Here is a 12528-nt window from a genome sequence, read left to right on the forward strand (position 1 = left end):
AATGGTCCTCTGAAAAGCAAGTGCACAAATCATTGCAGGCATATAGTGTAGGTACCAATACAGTTAAGTGTCAAGGCATCCAGCCTCTCCACTCTTCTGAAATCAGAAATAGAACTCAGAGCTCTAATTTATAATAAGGTGAAGTGCTTACCTGGCTGAATAGTGCTTACATGGCCAGCATTTCTTGTTGAAAATATATCCCACCAAATCAACAGTTACCGGTTCAACCTCTCCAAATCTTGTTTCCTATAATGTATTTAGAATTGCATGTAATTCTACACTGCATAATTCTTCAGTTGCCATGTGGGTTTATAGGATAACAATTCCCAGTATCTGCCTTCATCATAAATTGTAATATTGAGTAAGCTGAGAAAGTTTAAGTTTAATATTTTCTTTCAATTTATTGTTGTAAGTAACGCATTCACAGCCTAGTCAGGTAAACAAGCTGAAGTATTTCCTAAATCAGTTTCCCAGACAACAGACTTCCATGGATTACTGCTCTTCAGTTTGGCTTTTCTTTTTTCTCCTCTTTAAAATTGTACTGAATAAAGTTCCAGTTTTTTAATTAACACACACACACACACAAATAATCATTTTGCAAGGTATGGGTCTTTAATGTTATTTCATGATATGCTAAAGAAATCACTTGGGTCTGGTGACCCACTAAGTGGGTCTACCGCCAAAGTAGATTTCTGCATACGATGAGACCTCCTTTGAAGGAGATATCATGTTCACCTCTGCAATTTTAGGTGTCAGGCTTTGAATGTAGTTTTTATATTGTCCCCAAGTAGCCTTACATTGCAAACTATATGAACACATTGAAAATTTCCAATTCTAATAGTTACTGGAATTTTTAAAAATGTTGGCTTACCAGTGGCTACTGTCAAATAATATACTTTTGCAATTCAGATCTTTGGGTTTCCTTGCTTTTGCAGTCATCTCTAATAGATCTTAACCTTCACTTTGCCTCTTGCTTTCCTGTTAGTTAGGACAACCTCATCTCCTTCATATATATAGCAGATTTTTATTCAGTTGCTCATTTGATCTTCCTCACATTAAGTAAATGCCATATAATTAAGCATAAACCTCTCTGTCAGACCTTTCCAGTCTACCTGACTCCTCCTTATCTGAAATTCCCACAATCCTTCTGGCCTTCTGATACTCAGTCTTGAAATGTTTCCATCAGCATGGAACATGTACATGTATATGTATCCTTTCTTCCCCTTCTTATTCTGCTACTCTGTTGCACCACTTCCCCTCTTCCTGTGTTTTGATAGTGGAATATATTTAAAATCTTCCTATCATAGCACTACTACTTGTTGCCCAGAAACAAAAATTACAGAAAATGTTACATAAAAGTTCCAGTATTAAAAAGCTGAGCATCTTAGTACATTCAGGCACTGCAGTTTTCACTACTAATAAAGAAAAAGGGAATACTTTCACAAAGCATAAGGTTTCCAAATACATATATCCGATGGGTCATTTTCAATTCATTCCTTGTCATCTACTGTCATTGAGACAGTTTTGCTATAAAATTCTGAGACTAGAAACATTAAGATGTTTTAAAATTGCATTGATTCTTCCTTTCCTGAAGCTCAGACAATTTAAATTACGTGTACCTAAGCTGTAGTAATAAACACGCTACTATAAGAATTAATAGTAAACAAAGACCCCAAATCACTGTCTAGGGTAATGCAAATAATGAAAGAATAAAGGTTATATGTTGTTGCTTAAAGAGGAAAGTAGCTATTATTTTCTGTACTTAAACATACTTGTATACATTTGTCTGTTTTGTACTTAAAATATGCTGCATACTGTGAAAGATACAAATGAATAGATGGATATGTTAAAGATGCTAAGGTAGTACAGTAAAAATATTTTATAGCATAATTTGGGATGAGCTTCACAAGAAACAAATCATGAAGTCAGAGCTCTGGTATATCACGCATACCCAATATACAACAATAAAACTTTTATATGTTTCCATCATGCTGTTTTATGTCAAACAGTTAATAGGGAAAAACTGTATTAGAAATGTTTTTGAAGTTTAAAGATGTTTCATTATTGGTATCTTTTTTTTAATATTAATTCTGTCATAAAACTAGCAACTGTGGTGTCATGCACATGTCCCTTCATGAGAAGTGTAACCTTAGCAACCAAAAAATTGCCAACATTTACATACCTTTTCAAAATTACCTAAAATAAGGTTATAACCTTTTATACATTATCACACATATATAGACAAACTGATATGAAGATACACATGAAGTCCAATATCTCGCCAGAGGGTCTAGCTGTTTTCCTGGCAGGAACACAAGTGTCTGAGATGAGACAACTCTCCCAGATCTCCCACAAGGTCCTCTCCTCTACCTGCAGATTATCCTGTAGCTCTATAGCCTCTTGCAGATCTGTCGGTTTCTTGGTTAGATACAAGAAGATCAGAAAACAAGGAAGTCAACAGTTAGTACAGAAAGACATCATCCAATGAGAGAAGAAACCATAAGTAGAAGAAGATGTTCGTTCACTGGCAGGTAGAGTGGATCTGCAAGCCAACGTCATTTTCTCCTTTGCTCTCTGCCCTTTATTTCATAGGCTGGGAAAGGGAAAGATCAGAAAGAACAATTTGCTTCTGAAGTTGGTTTAACACTGCAATGGGCAACAGATACGCGATGGAAACACGATTTCAAAGAACTGGAATTGATTGGGTGTCAAGGTTTAAGGCAAGGCGGCAATAAACCGTGGCAGACGTTCCCTGTTATCTCCTCAGTTCCCGCCACCCCTTTCCTTTAGATCGGAAAGATGATAAGGAAGACAGGGGGAAAAAAAGAGAGACTTAGACTTCAAGTTGGAGCCTTTTAAAGGGTTTTACTAATGCTACTAATAAATAGAGAATATATACAAACTATACAAAACCACTCCAGTGCTGATGTGGATTTGGCGTCACTCCAGCAGCAGATCTGGGTGTGCAGAGCTGGCGGCTCCAGCAGGTGCAGCTCAGGCCCCCAGAAGTCATGGGCAGGACTTCACAGCGAACCAGAATCTGGTTGCAGGGATGCAGGGCCTGAGGCCTGTAGATCACAGGCAGACAGACACGGTCCTCTCTAGATGCCGGCCATGGTCCAAGAGTGACCCTCATGATCACCCTCTTATATAGGGGGTATGACGATCTTGGGATGGAATACTTCTGTTGGTCAGTTCTAGTCACCTGTTCCATCCACCCCTCCTCAAACACGCTCCTCTCACAATGGAATGTGGGAAGACTTATCAGTCTTTCTTAGCTACTATAGTAATAAATCTAAACATGAGCTTCTTCAGCATTCTGTTGGTCTCTTATCAGCACCGAGTACAGCATCCTAGGAAAAATATGCAGGCTAAAACTCAGAAAAGTACAGCCACCTGGAAGAACTTAGCTGAAAGAAAAACCACTAAAAGAGAACTGGTCTTGTTTTTAACAAAACCAGGACATTGGGAGAGGCAGAAATGGAAGCAGGAAAAGTTTTTTGAACTGTGGGAAACCAATAAGAAGAAAAGCAGGAAAAGTGAAGAAAACACTGATCAATTAATTCAGGAACAGCATTGGAAAATGGACTGAGCAGGAGAGGAAGTAACATCCATACTTCATGGATGGAAGGTACAGCATTTCATACCAGCCGAGGAGCTTCCCCAGAACAGTAAGGACAGTGTGTGTGTGTGTGTGTGTGAACGAGAGAAAGGGAGAGAGGAGAGAAAGAGAGAGAATGAGTGAGAGAGCAAATGAGAGGGAGAGAGAATGAGAGGCACAGTGCTGGCTCATGGAAACTCAATGGCATCACTTTTGCTAAATCACTGAAGCCAATGTTTTACCTGAAAAAAATGAAAGAACAACCTGCTCTGGATATGAACAAAATGAAAATTGTGTCATTTGTGGGACAGATATTTTTGCCACCTTATTTAGTCTAAATGAAGAGAGAAAATTATATTGCTCTGGTTTTTCACTTGTTACTGATTTTTTTTTTTAACATTTCATCTTCATTTTTTCAACAGGCTTTTCGAGTTCATAAGAAAGCTTCTAGAAATTGTAAATTTATCAAGGGTTGCTCCAATAAAATGACATATAACGAATTACATAACTACTTTTGCCTCAGTAACTCCTAAATTAATTGTCTTCTTTCTCTTTAAGCCTGAATTGGAGTTATTTTTTTTAGGATGATCGATGTGATTTTTCTGTCATGGGGCCTTTGTTGTCATAATCCAACAACTCTGTTCTTTTGAGTTCTTCTTTCACTCCCCACTCCCCCCATCAAAGCTACTCCTAACAGTAATAATTCTGCATCTCCTACAGTATGGAGGCTCATCTGTGATGAAAACTCTGTAATTAGATATGAAGCATTTAAGTTTAGCCCCCGCATTTTCAATTAAAATGAGTGAGAAAGCTTGAAAAAGAAAAATAAAATTAGAAGGAAACCAAATAGCTGGGTCACCTTGATAATTCCAAATATGAATGCACTACAGATGACATTTAAGACAATCAGAACTGTAAAAAATTAAGTAAAATGAAGACTGAAGCAAAGAAATTATAATAGCAAGGGATTACATTCTACCATTCTATTGAGGAGATAGATTTGATATGCTGCTTGTTATTTTGAAATATTTTTCCAACGCTGAAGTTTCCATCTTTTCCTCTACGATTTTGTTTTCCAGACATTAAATTCTCTATGATAAATAATAATCCACACAATCTGTCATAATTTCCTATTTCTTAATCCAGTATTTTCACTATGTAAAGTCTTCAATAAACCATATTTTTGTTTGGTTTTAATGCAATACAAATATTGGACAATTATTGTTCTATTTAGGTTATGAATTAGAACATATACAGTGTCTATGGATCCTTCCTTATAAATGTAGCCTACCAGAACAGTTAGTACTATGTTTTTCTTTTGGGGAAATCGGAGAAAGAAGGCAGGAAATCTCCCTCTTACCCTTGAACTTCTGCTAATTCAACTACAGTTTTTGGTAATGGTGTGAAAAATAGTTAACACTTTTTCACCGGCGCAATTTACAAAGGTGATGAGTGAAAGACATGGGCTGACCCTTCTTTCACTATCATGATTTACAAACTCATAAAAGTTCTTACTCAAGGCCACCACTTCAACAACTACAGGTTTTTGAAGTTTTGTTTCTTATGTGTTTCCCTGCTGCACCTTAGAGCAGGATTCGAATAAAAAAAAAATGGACAGCACTGTAAACTTATGAATTGTATTATACTCATGACAAGGGAGCAAGTGCCTGTACAATGCAAGTATTCAGGGAGAAAACTAAAGCACATCTAATATTAGTGCAGTTTTCAAGATAATTGCACTCTGAAACACTGTACATGTTTTCAGAAGAACTACAGTGGTTTGCCAGAGGAGTTCCTTATCAATATAATGTATTTCACACAAATAGTATTGCAGTTTCTCTATCAGTCCCACACAAAACAACCACTCTTTAAGAAATGGATTTCATAAAATTCACTTAATGGTCTCAGTGTAGTGAATTTTAGCTGCCTAAAAGAAACAAACAAACAAACATATTTAAAAAAAAAAACATCTGCTGCCTGAACATGTTCTCACATATAAGAAAGTACTAACAACCATAGATGGAATGGAAATTAATTCAAAAGACTCCCAACTTAATGAAACTGTCAGCAAAATGGAAAAAAAAGAAACTCACTTTTAGAAATTTGGAAATTATTCTACAAGAGCAACACACGTCAGTCAGAAACATTATTAGTCAATAAGACTCCTATAAGAATACTGGCACCAGCAACCCTATTCCAGGGAACCATGAACCAGATTTAGCAGAAAACAGATTCATCTCAGTACTGAAACACAATTCTAGAAATTGTATAGAAACTAGTAGAGAGTGCACACAGCAGAAATTTTACAAAGAAAACCCTGTCACACTTCGTCCTGAACCATCAGCAGACCAAATAGAACATATAAAAAATGTCAGAAGAATCCAGAAGGTACCAGCAAAGCTCAAGGCCATTCTGATGCTGCAGCCCCTTCAGACCTGGCCTATTCACTTTCTGGAGTTAGCAAACTGCCCGAAGATAATTTATTCCTTATTTGTCTATAGTTAAATCTTTTTCATAGTCTCCTACTTCACATTGCATAAAAAGATCAGAACAGTAATGCATTAAAAGCAGTGTTACTGGGCTTGAAGGTCTAACTTATTAATGAATTTAGATCTCGATCTGCCATAACAATTAACAAGTGATGTATTCTCTTAAACAGATATGGAAAATCTGTAGATCTGATCAGGACCTGACTTAATTTCATACTAAATATGGCTACACAGTATTTTTCATATTCATTATAAGCATACAAGACCATGAGGCCCATCACAAGTCTTGGAAAAACCTACTCAACACACAGAGTCTCTTGTCACATACAGTGAGTCTGCAGCCATCAAAAGAAGCAAGAGTGAGTAACACTGTTATCCACTCATTTAGCCAAGTCCATATCACCTGGCAACACAGACAGCATCTCTAGATCTCCTTTATTACTATAATATACCTAAGTATTCTTCATCTAGCTTCTTCTGGTTTGAAGAACTACAATATACATCTCTTCCAGGTTTACAAGTAAGAAGAGATCCACAGGTCAATTAAATATTGACCCAAAATACTGGTTCAAACACACATACATAAAGTAATTTTCTCTCTTTGAATTTCACAAAGGGTGATTGATTCAGTCAGGATGTCTGTGAGCAAATCTCTCCCAACAGTGTTTACGTATGCAAATGTTGGCTCAACTGTATTCTGTAGCCCACAAAACTGCTGAATATCAAAGATGTTCCTGTGAGTGATTTGGTATCCTACATACAAACCAGTAGTTTGTAACAAAAGGTACTACTTGTTGTGCATGTCAAAAGACTCATTCTAATCTAAGTGTTCATGGGTTTTGTCCTGGTTTTGGCTGGGATACAATTTATTTTCTTCCTAGTAGCTGGTATAGTGTTGCATTTTGGATTTAGTATAAGAATAATGTTGATAACAGACTGATGTTTTAGTTGTTGTTAAGCAGTCAAGGATTTTTCAGCTTCTCAGAGCTAAATTCCTGTGAAGTGTATGCTCCAAGCCTCGAGCTTGTGGTCCAGTCAAACAAAAGCTAACTCTGATTTAGAAGCTATCTCAGTGGAGCACTGTTCTAAACTTAACAAGTCCTGCTACTAATCATATCTCTTTTCTTTTTGTGTTTCGAGGAACTGTATTTTCTACATTTACCTCATAGAGGAAACACTGTCAAAAAGAAATGGTACTGGACTGGGAAACAGAAGACTTAATTCTATCCCTGTTTTGCTGCTGAGTGCGAACAAGCCAGGCTACTGATTCCCTTCACATCATTTGTCTGTCTTACTCATTTATACTATAAGCCCTGCAAGGCAGGGAATATCTCTTACAAAATGTTTGCAAAGAGCTTCTTCACACAAGGGGATTTTGAGTTCTCCAAGAAAGGGCAAGCCTGTATTACTGTTTCTATTACCAGTAGTAAATTTTAAATTGTTTGCATTGAGGGAAATTGTGTAACAATAAATATTACATATTTCACTTCCAGAAAGTTTGTTAACTAATTTTGCTGTTCTTGGAGGCAAGGGCAATATTGTTGTAAACAGTCATCTCCCATTACAACACTTCAGTGTTCCAGATAGGTAGCTATGTCCTGTTTATTCCTTTTGGTGACCCTGTTACAGTTCTGTTCTTCTTTTGCCCTTTTGATTGCTATGAGATCTTACCACTGTTCTCATGTACTCATGACAGCCTTCTGAAAGAATTCCTGTGTTGGATATACATTAATTAATTCTATTCATTCCAAAGTGTATTGTAATCAGCAGGGATTACATTAATCATTCTTCGGAATATTTAGCACCCTTAAACTGTCACCATTTGCTGTGCTTTTAGGAAGCAGCTTATTGCTCTAGTTCCTTCTTATGACATCCAAATTTTGCAGGTCTCATTCTTCATCCAGTCACTACCAATCTTTCCTTACCATGGCTCTAATTTCACTACTTGCCCCTTAGTCACTAGCTAAGATACTGATCTCCCCTGTGCACAGTTGAATCAGTATCTAATCTTCTTCTCTTTTTTCAAGGACAAAACACTTATCTGAGGTACCAAATTAAATGTCTCCACACATATTTCACTTGTATCCTTCGTACATTTTTTCTACTGTTGTTATTGATAACAAGTTACTTATTTAAGATCTCAACTTGGCATGGTCTTTCTTACAATAATTTCTCTTTAATGTTTGTCCATTCCGGCTTCATTTCTTATTTACAGGTTTCAGCTACCATGAAAGATTTTTCCTTCTCTCCAAACAGAAAAATAAACATAGCTTTCACATTCTCAGTGATGTTTTGTATCAGCTGCCTGAGATCCTAAAGTAGCTGTCAAGAGAAATCAAGTTGTCTTATAAGCTGTGAAACCAATAAAGTTTGCTATCCTGGAGTATTTCCTATATCCCTGCCCCACGCTCCTGTAATTATCACAGGTTTTCCCATGTCCTCTGTAATCTCATTATCTCTAATACTATCAGTTCTCCTTCCTGACCTCTAGATTCTCCAACAGTATCTTGGCCAAATAAGCTCAAAAGTAATTTATGAAAAATAGAGGGACAAAGTGGTCTTACTAGAAATTCTACATCGCTATAAAATAAAATAACTTAAAAGCGTCAGCCGAGTACAAATCTATGTTGTCTTTTTCTTGTTCTGCATGCAAATCTCTAGGTCTAGGAAACAAGAGATAGTTTATTTGCTGGTATGTGATGTTAACCCTGAAATTACAGACGCAACATAAATGCCAGCAGTTAGTATTTCACTAGCACTCAAATTTTACTACCATTCAGCTTCTTATGCAAAGAGCTCCAAAGAGCCTACCACAGGAAGTCAAAGACCTCAACTGTTCTTGTGCTGACAAATTTCCACAATAAATAAAAACATATGCACAACTACATGACAGAAAAAACTGCAAACACAGAAGTAAAATACACTCCATTAAATATCATAATATAAAAATGCAGTTGATACATTCCTGATTATATTAATCACTGCAATATTTAAGACACTTAAATACAGAATATGGATTATAGGATCTGAAACAGCTTTTGAACTTCCTATCTGCTTTAGAAGCCAAGGGTCAAAGCAATGAGTCTAGGTCCAATTTACCAAATCATAAAAAGACTTGACTACACATGGTAATTCTGACATTCCAATGAAATGAATCAATTCACCAGAAGCCCTGTATATTTGGAAAGCAATTTTTAATTTAGCCTAGCAACAGATAGCATGTTCTATCCGACAACAGACTTGGTCGCAAGAGTAAAACTGGGCCCAAAATCTGTGTTTCTTACTGACATAAAAAGCCAGTAACACCAATATCTACAGCTTCTCAGGAAGTGTTAAGTGGTTCAGAATCTTCTGACAGAACAACACAGACACCCAAATCTAGCAACAGGCAACTGGCAACTCCTACAATTCACATATCTTTTTTATTATTATTCTTACATTTTCATGTATGTGGTTTCCCACATAAATCAGAGTAGCACATTGCCATTTATCCTATGAATACATGAATCAACACTATCTACAGGTGATACATTGGAGATAGACAACAATTCATATTTCTATACCTTCCTTTGTGTGCTGAAGCTTCCTGAAACTCTTTGCAAAGCAATAAACACCATACTCAAGGAGGAATAGTGATAGGTCACCAATACAACAGTGACTTTCTGTGCCCAGGCTTAGCAGCCATTCTGAATACAGCAATATTTCTGAAGTGTGAGGACAAATTAATCTGAAATAGTTCTGCTTGCGAGAGATCTTTTATATAATCACCTACACTAGTGCAGATTGCATCTGCAATTCTTTGGTATCACACAGAAGGGCAGCAGTTTCATTAAATCTGTGTTTGCACTCTGTTGAAAGGCCAGTAGGTTTCCCCAAGTTCCCCAAATATCTCGAATGTGTGACCTTATGCTAAGCCCTAGGTGTCTGAGTGAACTGCCAAATCCACATACAGGATAAACAGAAATATTTATAAAGCAACTGCAGCAGGACTGGTAATGGTATTAAAGACAAGAAAGAAGTGGAACCTACCTTTCCATGCTTACTATTGCTCACCACAGATGAACACCCGTCTGCCTTTATTGAAGAGAACAGTTAGCTAACCTTCAGGAGCAGAAATTCAGATACCTACTTATAGCCACTCTTCCATGCTCCTGCTACTCACTTAGCTTCACACATTTATGAGCTCAGCAGTCCGGAGTACACTTCTGTGGGCTTTCTGATCTGGAACCATCCCTCCAGCAGCGCATGCACCTGCACGCATGTGCAGCAGTGCCCAGAGCAGCAGCAGCAGCCCTGTAGCTATCCTCCAGGGGTCACAATTGGGTTACAAATTCTATCAAATGTGATGACTGTGCAACCTGATTTAGAGCAATTTATTCACATCCTTCTTCATTAAGATTCAAATGGAATAAGTAAGATAGAAATTGAACAGATACAGAAATTGTGCATGGCTTGCTTCTATAGTCAGTAAACATTTATTCACTACGCACAGCTCTCTCTCGTGCTCTGTCTCTCATATTCTCTCTCTTCCCCTATCCTTCCTGGTTGCTGTTTTAATGCATAATTAAGAAGGTCAGAATTAATGAAGCAGTGTGGAGTAAAGTTCAAGGAATCCCCAGGCACTATTTATTCTATTAGATCTCAGGCATGAATGTCAGATTGGCAGCATTAGAGGCAGAGGCAGCGTAGCTGGCAACAGTCCAGAAGCGAAGCTACTGAGGGAGACTTACCTGCAGTGTCAAGTCATTGCTGAGCTCCCTCCCTGCAAAAATCACCCGCAGCTGGTCAGCTGGAACTCCCTGTCGCTGGGCAACTGCCTCCTTCAGCTGGAGGATGCTGGCATCCGCACCAACCTCCACTGGGAAGCCGTGGCTGGAGTTGAACCTGACAAACACTGAACAAGAGCAAAACACCTGTTAAAGCGAGCTTTTCTCACAAGGTGTTTTTACTTGTGTGATGAGAGAGGCTTAGTCTGCAATTCCAGAGAGCGTGTACTATTTTCAGAAAAAGCTATTAATACTCAGTGTACTATTTTGAAACCCATCACAGAATAGTTAGTGACCAATAAACAAAACCCGTGTGTTTCCCCTTGATAGTGTTTGAAATTACAGAAAACAGTCAGAATCAAAAGAGACTCAGGTAGGCGGCTGTCTCAGTAGTTGCTAATTGGCACAACAGATTTTCAGTTGAGTCCTAACCTTAGCAGGCATGGGGCACACACACTTTCTGTGCATTTTCCCACTGCATATAATAAATAAATGCAGAAAACTGAGGTATGCTTTACAGCACAAATGCATTAAATAATACAAGGGAAGACAATTCCTTGTTACACAGTACAGCACAGTCATATAAACTGGTTTCCCACAGATATAATTCTACAGAAGATAATGATAGAAAGAAAATAACAGGCTAGCAGAAATGTTTGGGAGTGTTGTATTGAGCGTGGTCTTTTCAGAGTTCACTAAAATATCTGCAGTACATAACTCCTGCTGGCATCCACCTTCAGTGCAGAAAATCACTACTGCACCAGTCATATAATTTTTAGAGCTGCAGAAACTGGTTTTTACATCCAGAGAAATCTGATAAATAAACTCATAAGCTTCCTGCCATTCAGCTGGAAGAGCTGTTTTTCATAAGGAGTCTGAACGTGCTCATTGAGTCCCTGGTCAGGGGAATGACTACAAGAACTATGAAACAGGAAAAAACTTCATTATATCCGTATCAGTCACAGAGACTGTACGAATGGTAGACGTACGGTGAACCACTTCAAACAATGGCTCTGAAGCAAAGGAATTAGCAAAACCCAATATAAAACATAAAATCATTTAGATCAATTAGCTGGTGGGTACCTGTCACCTAAACTGCTTGGGTATTGATTGAAACAACCAGTTTTCTTAAAGATTTATTTCCAATTCCCACTGCAATGTTTTAGCTGAAGATTTTATTCCTTTTCATTTTTGATGACTGACAGAAGCATAAGATCAAAAGTATCTATATAGTTTAAAGAAATAACTATTTTTAAAACTGAAACTGGGATCTTTATGATTATTCAAACACATAAAGTCTACCTGACCACTTCAAAGTTGTCAGATGCATTAAAAGCAATTGAATATGGCTGAGAACAGTGATATTGTTTTGCTGAGCAATGAACGTTGTCAATATTTGCATTTTCACACCCTTGCTTCACATTTGGCTAATCTTTAAGGGACATGACTATATACCAATAAAATTTTACACAACACTTTAAAGTATCCTCTTAATGTAGAGGAATGCAGGGTAGCACTGCAGAAGGCTGCAGGATGCAGTAGATATGCCCTGCAGTCTGTTACACGGTCTCCAGCTAATTCCAGCTAATGGGAACTGAACATTTCCTGTCTTTCCAGAACGCTCACAATGCTCAACTGTAAATAACTTTATCTGGGCCAGTAGCAAAATATA

General features: G+C 37.5%; 1 protein-coding gene across 3 annotated transcripts in view; it reads right to left on the reverse strand.

Annotated features, from left to right (window-relative positions):
• The window catches only part of PRKN (parkin RBR E3 ubiquitin protein ligase), a 732020-nt gene that overhangs the window by 569842 nt on the left and 149650 nt on the right, over nucleotides 1-12528 (reverse strand). For all 3 annotated transcript variants that reach the window (XM_065057577.1, XM_065057579.1, XM_021295975.2), the window contains one exon: nucleotides 10821-10984. In XM_065057577.1, coding sequence (XP_064913649.1) covers nucleotides 10821-10984 — 164 coding nt within the window. The remainder of the gene's footprint in view (nucleotides 1-10820; nucleotides 10985-12528) is intronic.

Source organism: Columba livia, chromosome 3, assembly GCF_036013475.1.
Source record: "Columba livia isolate bColLiv1 breed racing homer chromosome 3, bColLiv1.pat.W.v2, whole genome shotgun sequence".
Lineage (NCBI taxonomy): Eukaryota > Metazoa > Chordata > Aves > Columbiformes > Columbidae > Columba > Columba livia.